The sequence below is a fragment of the Lepidochelys olivacea genome (genome assembly GCF_965140295.1).
Source record: "Lepidochelys olivacea isolate rLepOli2 genome assembly, chromosome: 2".
Classification (NCBI taxonomy): domain Eukaryota; kingdom Metazoa; phylum Chordata; order Testudines; family Cheloniidae; genus Lepidochelys; species Lepidochelys olivacea.
The window spans coordinates 229,229,515-229,248,886 of NC_140412.1; the positions used below are offsets into that span (position 1 = coordinate 229,229,515).

The 19,372-nt window shown below is 44.5% G+C and overlaps 1 protein-coding gene across 2 annotated transcripts in view; it reads right to left on the minus strand.

Annotated features, from left to right (window-relative positions):
* Positions 1 to 2,651, minus strand: part of FAM171A1 (family with sequence similarity 171 member A1) — a 133,316-nt gene extending 130,665 nt beyond the window's left edge. Inside the window, exon 1 of one of the 2 annotated variants that reach the window (XM_084619202.1) lies at positions 2,265 to 2,651. In XM_084619202.1, coding sequence (XP_084475328.1) covers positions 2,265 to 2,358 — 94 coding nt within the window. In that variant the 5' untranslated portion in view covers positions 2,359 to 2,651. The remainder of the gene's footprint in view (positions 1 to 2,264) is intronic. The other variant, XM_084619201.1, reaches the window with a different exon arrangement.
* Between the last annotated feature and the right edge of the window lie 16,721 nt (positions 2,652 to 19,372).

Here is a 19,372-nt window from a genome sequence, read left to right on the forward strand (position 1 = left end):
ATAAAAAGGTCAAACTATCAAGTTTAAAAACAGTCCTGAGTATAGATACTGTATAATGGCCAACTCCCTGTCTTTCCTCATGATTTACATAAAAATAAATTTAATAAATCAAGTTATATTGTTGCTACAGCCATTACTTTTCCAGTTGCTATGAGTTAGAAAGAGCTGCCTCTAAAAAGAGCTGACAGTGAATGAAGAAAAAAAAAAAAGTCAAACTGCACTGTAATTTCACCAACATATCAAGAATTTTGACAGAAATCAGTAAATATTCTCCTTATCACTATACTGATTATATACCAAAATAAAAATCAAATTCTGTTGTCAAATGTCACCTTCAAAGGATGTGTATATTTTTGTTGACATATCTGTGAACTAATTCAGTATAAATTCTGTGTTTTGCAAGTGCCCCAAACACAAAGTTTAGCAGAATAGTTGATAGTTGATTTGAAATAAGAAATCTCAAGTTTCAAAGTCAAATCCTCTGCCCCTTTTCCAATCTTGTTAAAAAAGATCTTGTTAACACAGTAGATTTTGCAACAAGATACCAAAATTTTGATCACTCAGTATCAGACCACAGGACTATAGTTTGTATTTTACTGGATGTTGTAGAAATGATGATTGGGAATCAAAGAACAAAAGAATTTATTAAAAACAGAATGACCTCTAAGAACCTAAATGTCATTTTTGTTTGTATAAAAAAGGGGGGGGCACTTAGAGACTACTGACCCTTAAAGACATAGAAAAGGGGGGGCAGAGAATGTGGGAGGAAATAGGGTACAATTGTATCCCTGATGTATTGCATATCCACCTTAGTTGTTATGGAAGGATATAATTAACCTGCTCTCCTGAAGGCTAAAGGGGGGCGGGGGAGAGAACCTCTCCCACACGAAATGACATTGATACTTAGCTATTTCACAAGGTTAACTAATAGGCAAATACTAACCAGTCTGCAAATATATTCTCTTGTAGCAAACTATTTACCACCAGCAAGCTACATTTTCTGCTGTTTAACATACCTATGAGCTCCCAGAAGCCAAGATGTACGATCCCTTTCTGAGCTATGCAGAATGAAGCCTGGAGAGAAACTGAACACTACTGCAATAATAAAGGGTAGAAATGCAGTGTGGAAGCATGACTAATCTGTGATTGAGTATCTCCCACCTACAGTATCTCCTTCGCAGTGTCACATTTTTACAGTACAGACACATTTTGCTGATGAAACCACATCACATGAGGGAAGTAACTATAAGATTACTGCAGAGCCATCCTACTCAGGTAGAAAGGGCTCAAATTAAGTGAAAAGGACCACGAAGTTAATTTAGATGCCAAAATAGTTGCCCACTGCTGTCCATTCTTTCCTTTGAAGAGGCTGGTATTGGTTCTAAAGTCCATGATTATATTGCTGTGAAATCAGCTGGGGGAAAGGTGTGACAGTCATTTAAAGCAGATTTTTCCTAAGTTAAAATAGAACACTCCCCCCCCCCCGCCCAAACAGAAGTGCCACATGCATTGCTAGCAAGGGGCACGCTGCTTGTATGACATGCAGTAAGGATGGGGAGTCGGACTGGCCACCTCTCCAAACAAAAGGCGCAGGCGAAGAGACAGGATGGTCAGCAACACCAAGCCAGCAGTGCGCTCCCCCCGCGGAATACAGCCAGGAAGAGACAGGAAACTTTTGGGGGCTGCTCCAGGGCCTCCCGCCTGGGTCACGGAACAGGACCTGAAGCCACGGTCAACGCAGGCGACCGCACGTGGGGCTTACAGGGGTGCAATGAGCCCCCGGCCAGACGTGCAGGGAGAGGGGAAAGCACCGAGCGGGACCTGCCGAGCGGAGGGAGGCTGCACGGTAACCAGCGCCAAGCGGTACCTGCAAGAGCGGGGGAGGGGGGCGCCACACAACAGCCTCAAGCGGGGCTCGCCAAGGGAGGGGGTAGGCGCAAGGCGGCCAGCCCCAGGCGAGCGAGGTTTTACGAAGCCGCCCATCACCGCTGCGTCGGGGGGGGCGGGGGAGCGGGGCGCTCAGCAGCCAGCGCCAGACAGGACCTGCCGGGGCTCGGGGGGGGGGGGGCGAGCCAAGGGGAGCAGGCGGGCCTGGCCAGCAGCCCCTGCTCTTAACAACAGCCCCCGGAGCGGTGCCGGCGGCCGCAGCGCTGAGAGGGGGAGCGGGGCTCCGGCCGCGCCTGCCCGGGCAGCGCCCCCAACACAATGCGGCCCCCCTGGAGACCCTCCCCCGGCAGCACAAAGCGCGCCCGGCCCGCACCCACCTCGAGCGGCGCCGGGCGCCCCCAGGGTTTTGGTCACCGCCTTCCACACGTTGCAGCCCAGCAGGCAGAGGAGAAGCGCCGCCGACCTGCTCATTTCCACCCGCCGCCGCCGCCGCAACCGCCGGGAGGGAGGAAGGGACTCGCCGCTGCCCGGAGGAGGCGGAGAAAGCGCCGCATCAGGGGCTGGCCCGCTCCGCGCCTCCCTCCATGTTGCCTTTCGCTGCGGCGAGAGCGGCTGCGGCCCCCCCTGCTATCCCCTGCCGCATCCTGGCCCCGCCGCTGCGTCCCCGCGGCCGGCGCCTCGCAAAGCGGGAGGGGGCGGCAGGGCGCTGCTTATTTATTTATTTGTGTGAGGGGTCCCCAAAGGCTGAGGCAGCCGGGCTATTAACCCTTTCTGCCCCGCTTCAGCAGCCGCGCAGAGCCGGGAGGGGGCTCCACCTGCAGGCCAGCCCGCGGCAGCCAGCCCCGCATCGCCCCAGCAGAAAAGCAGGAGATGCCTAGCACAGAGCGGGGCGCTGCCAGAAAGAGTAACAGGGCAACCTGTGGCAGGGGAGACGCGTCCGACAGGCCTGGAGCCCGGCTTTGCCAGCCCTTTCGCCCGAGGAGCTCATCCTCCTTCGAGACATATTACTGCTTGCGAGTTCGTGCAAAGCTCCTATCACCCACCCTCAACCTCCAAGAGCTAGAGCATTTACCTGCCAGCCACTCTCCACTCACTCACTGTATTTGGACCTCCCCCCCCCCCTTTTTTTTTCCCTTTATAGATACAAAAATGCATCCTGTGTGATGCTTGTTTCTTGTCCACTGGCTCAAGACTAGTATTATTAGATCTTTCCTCATTCCCATCTGCAATCCAGCAGGAAAACAAGAATGTGATGATCGAAGAACAGACATCAAATATGATAAGTCACACAAAATACCCTTAAATGGCTTCTTGTAACCCAAGTCCCAAGCAACTGGGTCTCCTTAATGCTCAGTGAGAGTCAGTTTTGCTCCTGCTCCTTTTATGTAATATTTACTTCTGTTATGTTTGTGGGGCAGACCCCTGAGCTGTTCTGTTTGAACTTTGTGTGAAATTGTCTAAAAATGTCACCATAAAACTGTTAATGAACAGGAGCATCTAGCAGTTAAAGCACAGGCCTTGGAGAGAGGAGGCCTTGATTCTGTACCCACTTCTGCCATAAACTCAATGTATGACCTAGATAAGTCACTTAGGACTAGCTAGTAACATTTCATCACTGTTCTATGTAGGAGGCTACAAGAGGAGCATTGAGGAGATTATGCCTAAGGCAGGCAGAGTATCTCCTGAGACTTCTTCCAGGATCCATCCTTAAGGGCTTCCCTTGACATGTCAGCCCTTCTCCCTGGGCCACTGTGAAGGGGGTACCAAGCCATGACTCTAACATCTCCTTTTGCCCACCCCCTTTTTGGCATCTGCTTCCCTACCATTGACAGACTTAATATGAGACATCCTTGTACAGGTCTGCTAGGGAAGGAGAGCTTCTAGCATATACACTCATAGGCCTCTGTGTACAAACCCCACACTGAACAACAAGGGGTGAGGGCTCCAGCGGGGGGTGCAGGTTCTCTGGTGGGGCTGGGGATGAGAGTTTTGGGATGCAGGAGGGTGCTCTGGGCTGGGAACGAGGGGTTTGGAGAGCAGGAAGGGGATCAGGGCTGGGGCAGGAGGTTGGGGCGCAGAGCAGGGCTCAGGGGTGCAGGCTCCAGGTGACACTTACCTCAAGCGCCTCCCAGAAGCAGCAGCACGTCCCCCCTATGGCTCCTACGCCGAGGTGCAGCCCAGCAGCTGTGCACACTGTCCTGTCCGCAGGCACCGCCCCTGCAGCTCCCACTGGCTGTCGTTCCTGGCCAACGGGAGCTACAGGAGCAGCACTTGTGGCGGGGGCAGTTTGCAGAGTGGAGGCCCCTGGCTGTCTCTACAGGGCAGGAGCCAGAGGGGGGATATGCCGCTGCTTCCGGGAGCTGCATGGCACGGCCTCTGACCCTGCTCCCCAGCTGGAAGGGCAGATGGAGGCAAGACCCAGACCCCACTCCCCAGTGGAAGCTAGAGGGCCGGATTAAAACAGCTGGTGGGCCATAGTTTGCCCACCCCTGCCTTAAGTAGTAGTTGATTCAGTTTACCTATATGTAAGGTTATATACCTGTGAAAGGTCAATATACGGTTGCCAGGCATCCAGTTTTCAACCAGAACACCTGCCAACCAGGCCATTAGAAGTCCAGTGGGTGGCACAGCAGGGCCCTGGGGCTAAGGTAGGCTCCCTGCCTACCCTAGCTCCACACGGCTCCCAGAAGCAGCCATCAGGTCCTTGCGGCCCCCTAGGTGCATGGACGGCCAGGGAGGCTCCGGGTGCTGCCCCCGCCCCCAGTGCCAGTTCCACAGCTCCCATTGGCTGGGAACTGTGACCAAGGGGAGCTGCAGGAGCAGTGCAGTATGTGGCGCCTCCTTGGCTGCCCATGTGCCATGGGGCTGCAGAGACCTAGTGGACACTTCCTGGGAAACCCAGGAAGTGCAGGGAGAGGGGAAAGTACCAAACAGGAACCCCACAGTCCTTTCTGCACCCCAAGCCTCTACCCCAGCCCAGAGTCCCATGACACCCCAAACCCCTCACTCCCAGCCCCACCCCAGAGCCCACCCCCCCACCCCCCCCAACTCCCTGCCCCATTCTGCTGAAAGAGTGAGGGTGGGAGAGAGCACGCGAGAGAGAGAGGCGGGATGGAGCGAGCAGGGGCAGGGCCTCTGCCTCAGAGCAGAGGTGTTTGGTTTTGTCTGATTAGAAAGTTGGCAACCCTAGGTTAATACCCCACAGTGGTGTGGTGAAGCTCAATTTATTGTTCAAACTATGCTTAGACAAAAAGTGCTATAAATGCAGTGTATTATATTATTACGTTTAGGAAGCTGTATTCAGTTTCAGTTCAGAACTACTTTTCCTTAGTAGTAAGAGACTGTGGAGTGTTCCTCTTCAAAATTTTTCTGAAGATCGTGTCTTCCAGAAACTTTTAACGGTGGTTTTGCAATGCAACATACTTCTCATTTCCCTTCAAGAGTCTTTTCTTCAATTGATTTTAAATCAATTTTCTGAGTTTGGTGCCATGTGGTAAATGTTAATTGCTTGAAATTATTCAGCTCTCTGCAGTGCAGTCCATGTGTAGCCTAATAGTAAAGAAAACTTGATTAACAAAAACAAACAGGCTGCATATCAAGTATTTAAGTATGGTATTGGACTCCTGTCTTCTCCCTCCTCCTCTCTCTCTCCCTGGAAGACTTTTTTGTTTAAACAAAAACAAAAAACAAAACAAACCAACCCCCCCAACCCCCCAAGAACCCATAGTAGCAGATACATGGAGACAATCCAGCTCAGATTTTGAGGCAAGAAAGAATTGTCAGGATAATCAATTCTAACCTCAGGTGTAACACAACAAATTTCACTCAGTAATCCCTGCATGAACTTCTAGTTAAGATAGAACACATAGCTAGAGTTGGAATCCACAAGAGTCAAGGGAATCATGCCAGAGAAGAACTTCATACCCTGTTTTAGGGTCTGCTTTTCTGTAGTCAAGAGTTTTGCACCTTACAAGAGACAATGGTCAAGAGGCAGTGACACAGTGCTACTTTATAGTCTATTTTGAGGGCTTGGTTCTGTCATCCTTTACCTCTATGTGAATCAGGAGTAATTCAACTGATGTCAATGGAGTTAAACTAGTACAATGGATATTTTAGTCAGTGAGGAAAACTAAAGCAAAATACAGTACATTTTTCCTGACTACAGTCCAACTGTAGATCTTTAATTTTATATATTTTAGACATCAATAGCTAAAATATTCAAAGCATTACTGACATTTTAAAATAATGCTTTCGGAGCTCTATATGCTGTGTAAAAGTTATCCTTTCCATGCCTGTGTATTTTTAATATAATCAAAAAGGGTGCTAATCCATGCATGCATGTTCAGTAATTTACAGCTATCAATCTAAGCAACAAATAAAAATAATCATGTTATAGATATGCTACTTCAGTTCTGGTCCAGCATGTTTGGCTATCTGTAACAACTAAGGAATCCTTGTGGCACCTTAGAGACTAACCAATTTATTTGAGCATAAGCTTTCATGAGCTACAGCTCACCTCATTGGATGCATACTGTGGAAAGTGTAGAAGATCTTTTTATATACACAAAGCATGAAAAAATACCTCCTCCCACCCCACTCTCCTGCTGGTAATAGCTTATCTAAAGTGATCACTCTCCTTACAATGTGCATGATAATAAAAGTGGGCCATTTCCAGCACAAATCCAGGGTTTAACAAGAACGTCTGGGGGGGGGGGGGCACTTCAGATCAGCGGCACTGCTATGGGTACCCGCATGGCCCCACAGTATGCCAACATTTTTATGGCTGACTTAGAACAACGCTTCCTCAGCTCTCGTCCCCTAAATGCCCCTACTCTACTTGCGCTATATTGATGACATCTTCATCATCTGGACCCATGGAAAAGAAGCCCTTGAGGAATTCCACCATGATTTCAACAATTTCCATCCCACCATCAACCTCAGCCTGGTCCAGTCCACACAAGAGATCCACTTCCTGGACACTACAGTGCTAATAAACAATGGTCACATAAACACCACCCTATACCGGAAACCTACCGACCGCTATTCCTACCTACATGCCTCCAGCTTTCACCCTGACCACACCACATGATCCATCGTCTCCAGCCAAGCTCTGCAATACAACCGCATTTGCTCCAACCCCTCAGACAGAGACAAACACCTACAAGATCTCTATCAAGCATTCTTACAACTACAATACCCACCTGTGGAAGTGAAGAAAGAGACTGATAGAGCCGGAAGAGTTCCCAGAAGTCACCTATTACAGGACAGGCCTAACAAAGAAAATAACAGAACGCCACTAGCCGTCACCTTCAGCCCCCAACTAAAACCCCTCCAATGCATTATTAAGGATCTACAACCTATCCTGAAGGATGACCCAACACTCTCACAAATCTTGGGAGACAGGCCAGTCCTTGCCTACAGACAGCCCCCCAACCTGAAGCAAATACTCACCAGCAACCACATACCACACAACAGAACCACTAACCCAGGAACCTATCCTTGCAACAAAGCCCGTTGCCAACTGTGCCCACATATCTATTCAGGGGACACCATCACAGGGCCTAATAACATCAGCCACACTATCAGAGGCTCGTTCACCTGCACATCTACCAATGTGATATATGCCATCATGTGCCAGCAATGCCCCTCTGCCATGTACATTGGTCAAACTGGACAGTCTCTACGTAAAGGAATAAATGGATACAAATCAGATGTCAAGAATTATAACATTCATAAACCAGGCGGAGAACACTTCAATCTCTCTTGTCACACGATTACAGACATGAAAGTTGCTATATTACAACAAAAAAACTTCAAATCCAGACTCCAGCGAGAAACTGTTGAATTGGAATTCATTTGCAAATTGGATACAATTAACTTAGGCTTGAATAGAGACTGAAAGTGGCTAAGTCATTATGCAAAATAACCTATTTCCCCTTGTTTTTTCCTACCCCCCCCCCCCCCGACGTTCTTGTTAAACCCTGGATTTGTGCTGGAAATGGCCCACCTTGATTATCATACACATTGTAAGGAGAGTGATCACTTTAGATAAGCTATTACCAGCAGGAGAGTGGGGTGGGAGGAGGTATTTTTTCATGCTTTGTGTGTATATAAAAAGATCTTCTACACTTTCCACAGTATGCATCCGATGAAGTGAGCTGTAGCTCACGAAAGCTTATGCTCAAATAAATTGGCTAGTCTCTAAGGTGCCACAAGTACTCCTTTTCTTTTTGCGAATACAGACTAATACGGCTGTTACTCTGAAACTAAGGAATCAAATTTCCTATTTCTGCATTACATCAAGAAAACGTTTGTAGCCACCTTTAATAATAAATAAGGCAAAATCCCACCAAAGCAACTTGAAACACTGGCCAAAAGTCATGCTTCCTTTTTTGTGCCTCATAGAAATAAAAATATATAGATAGAACTGTAACAAGACAGAGATTGTGAGAATTGACAGCTAATTATCTTCAACTAGCACTATTGGCATCAGATGTTTGGAGCCACATAACAGATAAGCCTGAAAAAGCAATATGATGGTGAATTGGTTCTCGTCCAGCACTTATGCTATAAATAGCATAGGAAGATCCATCATGTGGGCTCTTATTTTGTCTGTGTTTGTGTGAAAACAAAACTGTTCTGTTGAAGACTGTTCTGCTTCATTAATTGTAAATAAACCAGATTTTTCAGGACCCAACTTCTGGCTGTATTTCATTTGCTAACCTTTTATGCAGAAGTTATATAGCTTAAACAAAAGATACTTCCTTATTCATACATTTCTAAAGGCACATAAAACTTTACAAAAGTCTGACTTGCTGTACTTTGCTTTTTCAACAAAAAAAGTGAGAATTCTACTGTTTTTCTTTGAATTGGACACTTAATATTACATACAACAGTAATTATAAGGTGAATAGGTCTGTACAGAATTAGATTTTTCCATCAAGTTTTGCCCTGTATAAATAGCAACCTGCAGTGCTCTTACTTAACTACAAAGTTTTGTCTTCACTCTGACAAGAGAAGTGTTTTTAACTTGAATCCGCTAACTTGAGTTAACCAACTTGAGATAAAATCTGTGTGAAGACAAGGTGCTTTGTAGTTTTCATATGAGTTAGTAAGTCAGGTTAAGAACTAGGCTCCCCCCTTGTTTTTACTAGGATATTTCTTCAAGTTAGCTAACTGGAGTTAAGAAATTTATTTATTGTTGCATTGGAGATAAGGCAGTAAGGAGACTCATGTATCGATGAAGGGATGCAAAAATCATGGCTTTTTGTTTGCTTTCAGCCAGAGAAATGCAATCCCTTTCATTTGCCAGGAAAAGTCCTGAAAATATGCAGTGCATCTTCCCAGAAATGATACACCTGAATGCTGTCATCATTTACCACCACTTCATGAAATAATTAAACACAATGGGAATAACAGCTTGTCTGTAAATGTCTGTTTTCTAGCTATTGTTTTTAAACTATGGTTTGTTGTATTAGTTTATATCATCAAGCGGCCAAACTGGAAAAGTGTGTGTTGATATTTTTCTAAGCTCCACCCCACTAAAATGAGATGCCGTTCTGAGTAGATTTTCAAAGCAGATGCTCTCTGGGCTCCACTGGCCTCCCTGGGCTTAGGTACCCCTCACTAAGGGCTTGTCTACGTTACCCGCAGGATCGACGTGCAGCGATCTATCCAGTGGGGGTCGATAAATCGTGTCTAGTGAAGATGTGATAAATTGACCACTGACCGCTCTCCTGTCGACTCTGGTACTCCACCGGAGCAAGAGGCGCAGGCAGAGTCGATGGGGGAGTGTAAGCTGTTGGCTCACCGCAGTGAAGACACTGCGGTGAGTAGATCTAAGTACGTCGACTTCAGCTACGTTATTCATGTACCTGAAGTTGTGTAACTTAGATCGATTCCACCCCCCAGCGTAGACCAGGACTAGGATTAGAGCATAAGAAGGGCCATACTGAGTCAGGTCAGTGGCCGATCTAATCCAGTATCCTGTCTTTTAGCAGTGACCAATGCCAGGTGCCTCAGAAGGCATGAGCAGAACAGGCAATACGAGTGATCTATCCCCTGTCATCCATTCCCAGCTTCTGGCAGGCAGATGCTAGAGTCACCCAGAGCATGGGGTTGCATCCCTGGCCACCTTAGCTTATAGTCATGATTGATCAAGTCTCCATGAATTTATCATCTACTTTTTTGAATGCCGTTATAATTTTGGCCTTTCAATAGCCCCTGGCAATGAGTTCTACAGGTTGACCATGCATTTGTGTGAAGTACTTCCTTTTCTTTTAAACCTGCTGCGTGTTAGGGGTCACCTAATATATTATTTCTTATGTTATGCAAAAGAGTAAATAACACTTCCTTATTCACTTTCTCCACACCGTAGATGGTTTTATAGACCTCTAGTCTATCCCCTCTTAGTTGTCTCTTTTCCAAGATGAAAAGTCCCAGTCTTTTTAATCTGTCCTCATATGGAAGCTGTTCCATATCCCTAATCCAGGCAGGGGTATGTGGGGTATGCAGAGGTCTTCCAGTAGGTACATAAACTCATCCAGATATTTGCCTAGTTTTACAACAGGCTATATAAAAAGCACTAGCAAAGTCAGGACAAACTAAAATTTCATACACAGACAATGATTTGTTTATACTGCTCTATATACGGTACACTGAAATGTAAATACAATATTTATATTCCAATTGATTTATTTTATAATTATATGGTAAAAATGAGAAAGTAAGCAATTTTTCAGTAATAGTATGCTGTGACACTTTTGTATTTATGTCGAATTTGGAAGCAAGTAGTTTTTAAGTGAGGTGAAACTTGGGGGTACACAAGACAAATCAGCCTCCTGAAAGGGGTACAGTAGTCTGGAAAGGTTGAGAACCACTGCCCTAATCATCTTTGTTGCCCTTCTCTGCATCTTTTCCAGTTCTAATATATCTTTTTTGAGATGGGGTGACCAGAACTGCATGCAGTATTCAAGCTGTGGGCATATCATGATTTTATATAGTAGCATTATGATATTTTCTGTCTTATTATCTATCCCTTTCCTAATGGTTCCTAACATTGTTAGCTTTTTGGACTACCAGTGCACATTGTGGATAATTCTGTGAAAATATCTGATCAATGACTCCAAGATCTTTGAGTGGTAACAGCTGATCAATGACTCCAAGATCTTTGAGTGGTAACAGCTAATTAAGTCCCATTATTTTGGATGTATAATTGGGATCATGTTTTCTAATGTGCATTACTTTGCATTTATCACCATTGAATTTCATCTCCCATTTTGTTGCCCAGTCACCCAGTTTGGTGAGTTCCCTTTGTAACTCTTTGCAATCAGCTTTGAGTTATCTTGAGTAATTTTGTATCAGCTGCAAATTTTGCCACCTTGCTGTTTACCTCTTTTTCCAGATCATTTATAAATATGTTGAACAGCACTGGTCCCAGTTCAGGTCCCTGGGGGGCATCAGTATCTGTGTCTCTCCATTGTGAAAACGGACCATTTATTCCCATCCTTTGTTTCCTGTCTTATATGCAGTTACTGTTCCATGAGAAGACCGTCCCTCTTATCCCCTGACTGCTTATTTTGCTTATGAGCCTTTGGTGAGGGACCTTGTCAAAGGCTTTCTGAAAGTCCAAAAAAATACCATATACACTGGATCACTCTTGTCCACATATTTGTTGACACCCCAAGAATTCTTGGAGATTTTTGTAAAGGAAAATCATGCCTCACCAGCCATGTTGACTCTTCCCCCACAAATCAAGTTCATTTGTGTCAGATAATTCTGTTCTTTACTATAGTTTCAGTCAATTTGTCTGGTATTCAATTAGGCTTACTGGCCTGTAAGTGGCAGGATCACCATGAGAGCCTGTTTTAAAAAATTGGTGCCACATTAGCTATCCTCCAGGCATCTGGCATAGAAGCCGATTTAAGTGAAAGGTTACATACCACAGATAGTAGTTCTGCAGTTTCCTATTAGAGTTAAGAACTCTTGGGGGAAATACCATCTGGTCCTGGTGATTTATTACTGTTAAATCGATCTGTGTGTTCCAAAACCTCCTCTAATGACACCTCAGTCTGGGACAGTTCCTCACCTTTGTCACCCAAAAAGACTGGCTCAGGTTTGAAAATCTCACATCCTCAGCTGCAAAGACCAATGCAAAGAATTCAGTTTCTCTGCAATAACCTTATTGTCTTTGAGTGCTCCTTTAGCATCTCGATCGTCCAGTGGCCCCACGGATTGTTTGGAAGTCTTCCTGCCTCTGCTGTACTTCAGGATTTTTTGCTACTAGTATTTCCATCTTTTGCTAGTTGCTCTTCAAATTCTCTTTTTGGCTTGCTTAATTATAATTTTAAACTTGACTTGCCAGAGTTTGTGGTCCTTTCTCTTTTAACTTCCAATTTTTAGAGGATGTCTTTTTGCCGCTAACTGCTTCTTTTATGTTGTTGTTTAGCCATGGTGGCACATTTTTGGTCCTCTTACTATGTTTTTTAATTTAGGGTATACATTTAATTTGAGCTGCATTGTGTTTTAAAAATGTTTCCATGCAGTTTGCAGGCATTTCACTTGTGACTGTACATTTTAATTTTGGCTTAACTAGTTTCCTCATTTTTGTACACATACAGACTGTGCTAGGCAATTTGAGTTTGGCCTCTTGACTAAATAAAAAAAATGCAGTGGTAATCTCACATCCACCCATCCTTGGCACCAAATTGCTCTGTCATTCCATAGACTCTGTAGCTCTTCATCATATGATTCTTCCTCTCCCCTCCTCATCCAAGCATGGAAGAAAGGAAATAGCAGGGGAAAATAGTGTTGTACACTGACATTTAGGTATGATTGGCCTCCAAGTTAATACCCTTTGAGATGAATGGGGCAAGTCACACTCCTCAGATCTGTTTTAAAATTCAAATTCAGGTGATCATTGCTGCAACAGTTACAGTCAGGTCATTTTTACAAGCTTTTCTTTGCCACTCTAACAGTTAGAAACAGTTTAAAAAAATGCTGAGTCACTGACAAGGCAGCATCTTCGGAGGGGTAACAGTGCACCATACCACTGGGTAAGGGCTCAATTCATATCCTGGGAGGTGTGTGTGTGTACATGTACACACACACACACACACACACACACACACACCCCTTGCATTCTGTAATTCAGTAGTTTTTCCAACCTTTTTTCCATTTGTGGACACCTAAAGAAGTTCTAATGGAGATGTAGACCCCTCTGGAAATTTTAGATGTAGTCTGCCAACCCCTAGGCCACTGTTGTAGTTATTCAAGAGAAAATTGAAACTTCATAATTGTGGAGTTCCACATACAGTAGAACAGGGGGGTGTTTCCACTTCCGAAGAAGGGGCATGTGATGTGATGAGTGTAATATCTTATTGAAAGGTGACCGGGCCAGAAAGAGTTAATTAACTCAGACTGACCTGACCCATGGCCAAACTTTAGAAACTGGTTAGGAAGAGTTGTAAATGAATAGAGCTTTGAAATGCAGCCTGCATTGTTAGAGCTAGAAGGGTAGATGTTTGCTCAGGTCTTGTGATGTAAGCAAACAAGTCTTGTCTATTACTATAGCTTTGATTCACAGATCAAAAAAGGAATATTAACATTTATGAAGACACTTGAGTGAAATAGTATTATTGTCTCTGTCTCTTTGAAGGTTGTGGTAACCTGTATCTGAACCGTTTAATGGATAAATTATCCTGTGCTAATTGCCATGATGTTTAGGAGAAGGAAAGTTAAGCCTATTGTTTTCTCAGGCCAAAAGGCTGCTGGAAATGTATAAAAACCCTGGGACATGATCCTTCTTCATCTCAGATCTGTTTTGGGTTTCAAGAAGGGGAAAACCTTGAGCCATAAGGATTGAGATCCCCAGTCACTGATTGGAGTCACCCTGAATATGGACATTGGACTATAACCTATGGACTATTTGTAGAAGACTGAGCAACTACAAGCTCATCTCCGCTATTTATCTGAACTTCAAGAATTGAATTCAAGAATTATGTATCTTGATCTTTTAACCAACACTTTTCTTTTTGAATAAATTTTAGTTTCATTGATAAGAATTGACTATAAGCATGTATTTTGGGTAAGATCTGAGTTATCATTTGACCTGGGTCTGGGGCTTGGTCCTTTGGGATCAGGAGAACCTTTTCTTTTATATGATAAAAGAAGATTTTCAGAATTTATCATCATAGGTTTGACATGTGTGTCTGGATGGATGCCTGAGGCTGGGTACTTTAAGGGAACTGCATTATTTGGACTTCTGAGTAACCAGTGAGGTACTATAGAAGCTGTCTTCTGCTGGCTTGGTAAATCTAAGTATTGAAATATCCACCAGCTTTTGGTGTTTGTCCGCCCTGTTCTGTTTGTAGTTCACGCTGATTGAGTGTCCTCAGCTGGCTCCCACTTCTGAGAGCCGTGCAGAGCTAGGGTAGGCAGGGAGCCTGCCTCAGCACCAGGTCCGCACTGCACCACTGACCAAAATTTTAACAGCTCACTTGGCAGTGCTGACCAGAACTGCCAGGGTCCCTTTTTGACTGAGCGTTCTGGTTGAAAACCAGATGCCTGGCAACCCTAGAGTCCAGGGAGGCAGCGGGGAGCCAGGAGCGGCAGCGGGAACCAGCAACAATGGGTAGAGAGGCCAGGGAAGGCAGTGGGAAGCCAGAGAGGATTGGAGGGACAGTGGGGATCAAGGCCAAAATGCAAGTTTGCCCGGGGCACCATTTTCCGTAGGACTGACCCTGGCAGAGCTGGCCTTAAGGGTGAGCGACATGGGTTCCTGCCCAGTGTGCCATGGTCAGGGGGGCACTGTGGTAAAGTGGGTGTTTCTGGCAGGTGCCTTTGCAGTCACCAGGAAGTTGACTGTGGTAGTGAGGGGGGTCCTACCATTGTGACCCCCCAACAGCAGTTACCAATCACCTATGCTCTCATGCAGGGGGTTCAAGAGGCAAAGCAAAATGAGCTGCCACCATGAGGAACCTCTGTCCCTTCCACCCTTCAGAAGGGGAAGCAGGGCCACAGAAGCGGAGTCTGGAAAGGTGGCTGTGGAATAGCTCCTCTCCCATTCCAACCTGGCAGTACTTTATACTCCCCACATGGAATTCCCCAGAGCCCATCCTAGTTATTCAGCCTGAGCCCTGGAGAGAAGATTTCCTCCTAGATTAAACAAAAAGTGAAATAAACACATTATTAAGAAAAAGCCAGAACAGCCTAGTGCTAAATTTGGAAAAGTATAAAATTTACTTCTGTTGAAGAGTTTTGTATATGCATCTTCAAAACATGCTTGGATGTCTATAATGAACATTTTTAGTTTGAGTCTATTACGAACGTTCTGGGGTCTATCAAACATTTTGAGCATGAATGGTTTCAACATAGTTTTCAGGTTGTGGCATTCAAAAGAGATGGTTACTCACCCTTCAAGAGGTGTCCCCCTATGGGTGCTCCACTGTAGGAGTGACAATGCCCTCCGAGCCTGGGATCAGGGATCATCAGCCGTGCCCATTGAACCACACATGCGCACCTCCCCATCTTGAGCTGTGAGTGGGATGTATATATGATGCTGCGTGGTTCAACCATCCCTCTGTTTCTTCTCTGCGGCAGAGCTTACTGTCAGCTCCAAAGCAGGGGGGAGGAGGTCAGGTAGTGGAACACCCATAGAGGGGCACACATCTCAAAGAGCCTCAGTTACTGAACAGGGCGAGTAACCTTCTCTTCTTTGAGGGATGTCCCTATGGGTGGTCCACTGTAGGGGACTTAAAGTGGTGCCCCTGACTGGAAGGCTAGTGCTTCAGAGCGGCATTTACTGCAGATGCTAGGGCAGTAGCAATGGGCAAGTATCTGCCGATACCCATGTGGCCGCTTTGCAAATGTCAGTGATGGGAACACTGAGAAAAGCAATGGAGGTGGAAAGTGAGCATGTGGAATGTGCTCTAATTACAATAGGAAGTTGTTGATTGTGGAGTTGGTAGGTCAGGTGTCTACACTGTGAGATCCACTTGGAAAGGCACTGCTTAGAGATGGCTGCACCTTTGGATCTTTCAGTCAGTGAAGAAATAGACATGGTTATTTTCTAAGAGATTTAGTTCTGTACAGGTAGAAAATTAACCTATGCTGTGGAATAAACAGTAAAGGTAGAGTGAAAACACAAAAAAAAGTGAGTTTTTCTTTAGATAGAGGAAAGAAAAAGCAGCAATACTACATGAAAAATAGGTAAGTCACTATCTAGTAAGGTAAAGGGAGAAGCAGGCTCTCCTGCAGATTCCCTCTCAGACCAAAGGTGGTAGAGAAGGAACTTGTGGGCGGTCAGACTGCACAGCACTATATATACACATCCCGCTTACAGCGCAAGAAGTGGGAGGTGTGCACGTGTGGTCTAATAGGCACTGCTGATGAAGAGCTCAAATCCCAGGCACAGGGGGTGCTGCTGCACCTAGAACGGAGCACCCATAGGGACATCACTCAAAAAAACCCCCAAACACGGAACTTTTATTCAGCCCAATTCATTCCTATCCATTTCCCCCAACCTCCACCTATACGGGCATAATATTATCAGGCCACATCAAAGCTCTGTGTAATCAGCGCCAAACCCATACTGCCTTAAACTCTGTTACAACTAGTGAACACAGGGAACCAAAAATGCAAATAATTGTAATATAAACATACCTACAAGCAAGTTGCTGTCCTACCTTGCTGATTAGTAGTACAGCACAGTGCATTTGAGATTGGCCTTGAAGCACTTGCATCATTTCTTGCATAGTTATTGGCTTCCACACTGAGCACATTCCTGCACCTGTGAAAGATTGTGCACAAAATCCATTGAAAAGACCACAATGTCTTTCTATACAGTCCTGATCATTACTTTGCCATTGTCACGGTTCCTCCCCCACTCTGAACTCTAGGGTACAGATGTGGGGACCTGCATGAAAAACCTCCTAAGCTTATCTTTACCAGCTTAGGTCAAAACTTCCCCAAGGTACAAAATATTACCCCCGTTATCCTTGGACTGGCCGCTACCACCACCAAACTAATACTGGTTACTGGGGAAGAGCTGTTTGGACGCGTCCTTCCCCCCAAAATACTTCCCAAAACCTTGCACCCCACTTCCTGGACAAGGTTTGGTAAAAAGCCTCACCAATTTGCATAGGTGACCACAGACCCAAACCCTTGGATCTGAGAACAATGAAAAAGCATTCAGTGTTTTACAAGAAGACTTTTAATAAAAAATAGAAGTAAATAGAAATAAAGAAATCCCCCCTGTAAAATCAGGATGGTAGATATCTTACAGGGTAATTAGATTCAAAAACATAGAGAACCCCTCTAGGCAAAACCTTAAGTTACAAAAAAGATACACAGACAGAAATAGTTATTCTATTCAGCACCATTCTTTTCTCAGCCATTTAAAGAAATCATAATCTAACACATACCTAGCTAGATTACTTACTAAAAGTTCTAAGACTCCATTCCTGGTCTATCCCCGGCCAAGACGACTACAGACAGACACAGACCCTTTGTTTCTCTCCCTCCTCCCAGCTTTTGAAAGTATCTTGTCTCCTCATTGGTCATTTTGGTCAGGTGCCAGCGAGGTTACCTTTAGCTTCTTAACCCTTTACAGGTGAGAGGAGCTTTCCCCTGGCCAGGAGGGATTTCAAAGGGGTTTACCCTTCCCTTTATATTTATGACAGCCATGTCCCCAGCAAACTGTATCAGCAATATTCTGATTATGATGCATTTACCTTTTTGTGAGAAGATGGTGAAAGCTATTTAGTGCTGTCTCTTGTAGGTGAGAGCAGAAGTTTTGCTAACAGAACAGTGATAGTTTCTGAACATGACTATAGATTTCTTTATAATCATGTTGAGCCTGGATGCAAAACTTGCTGCAGCCATGTTTGGGACTACTTTAACACTTATATAACCACCTATTATCCTAGAGATCTCAAAGTGCTTAAAAATAAGACACATACTTAAACACAACCACTCTGAGGTAGACAGTGAAAGCCAACCAGTGCACAACACTCTTCATAGAGGTAGGAAAGGAATTTTTGCTCAAAAACACTGTAGCAAAAACTAAGTGTTATGAAAGTTGCCATGAAACCTTCAATTTCCAGATAGAGTCTAGCTCTTTGCTTTTAAGGCTTCTTCTTAAGGACCCTCATACAGGTAACTGAATGAGAGTTTATCTACTTTGAAAGAAGAAGGGGTTGGATTGACCCTGTTGAGATTTGAGTCTAGTTGTAGAGAGTCTACCCTAGGTATTCAAATTCTAAGCTATCGTTTCCAGGGATAAATATTAATACTTCCAGTTTGTGTCTACTGAATTAAGACAAAAAGTACTAAAATGTGGAGCAGGTGGAAGTCTCTCCCTAAAAGAGAGGCTTCTACTTAAATCAGGATTATTGATCTATTAATTTATAAACTAAGAGTTTATACAAGGTACCGAGGGAAAATAGGGAGTTCAGTGTGGATGTACATATGGTTTTCTAGCAAGAAAAGAACTATAACTAAATTATGCTAGGCTCGGGTGCTTTTGATTTAACTGAACAGAACAAAACAAAACCTAACATAACCAAAACTTATAGTGCACTGACAGGAATACAGACAGGACTTGACTGCTGGTGCTTTGAGTCAGTAATAAAGTATCAGCATTGCAGTTCTGATTCATTTTAGAATCAGGTGACTCCCACTCTAGTTCTTATTGCAGTCCTCAGACTAGAGCACTTTTATACTGTAAACACACTTAGCATGTCCTGCTTTTAAAGGCTGCCCTTGCATACTTGAAAATGTAACGCCATAGAATCAATAAATCAAAGAAAATAAAGGATCCTAACCCCACTGAGGTTTCTAATTCATTTACTATTTCACATTGACTACCTAAACACCCAAAAAATCATAAGTCAGGCCCCCCAAACGAGAGGTTTTAAAAAAAATACATTTTGGGTTAGGGAAAGTTGTTTGCAATTCTTGGTTTTGAGTTTTAGGGTTCATGTTTTAAAGTTTTTCTCTGTAATCATGAAGGCTGAAACTTTTTTAAAGGACAGCTGAGATTCTTATGTAGTCATGTGACTTCAGGAGCTGGGGATTTAAGAAAAACAAAATATTGCAAGACTCAAGATAAAAGATACAAGTTGACACCACTAGCTTTATAGTGCATATCAACAGTAGGGACCATTGCAAACTAGAAAAACATCAAGGAAAGCCACCATAAAAACTGCACTCTGTTGCCCAACAGCATTTCATTTTCCTCTCCCAATACTTGTTTATATCACATCCAATATTCAAAACCATAGGGCAAGGACCTCCGGAGTACTGTGGGGAAGGATGACTAGGAGCAATGGTCTGACACTCGATGGAGACAATAGTAGATTCAAAAGCCTTGTGGCAGCTCAGCCAATCACATGGGCCCACCATGAGTGATATTCAGCAGAGTTTGAGTTTCTCACATGATTAAAAGTGCTACTAAAGGCAGACCACAAGATACAAAATTCACCTT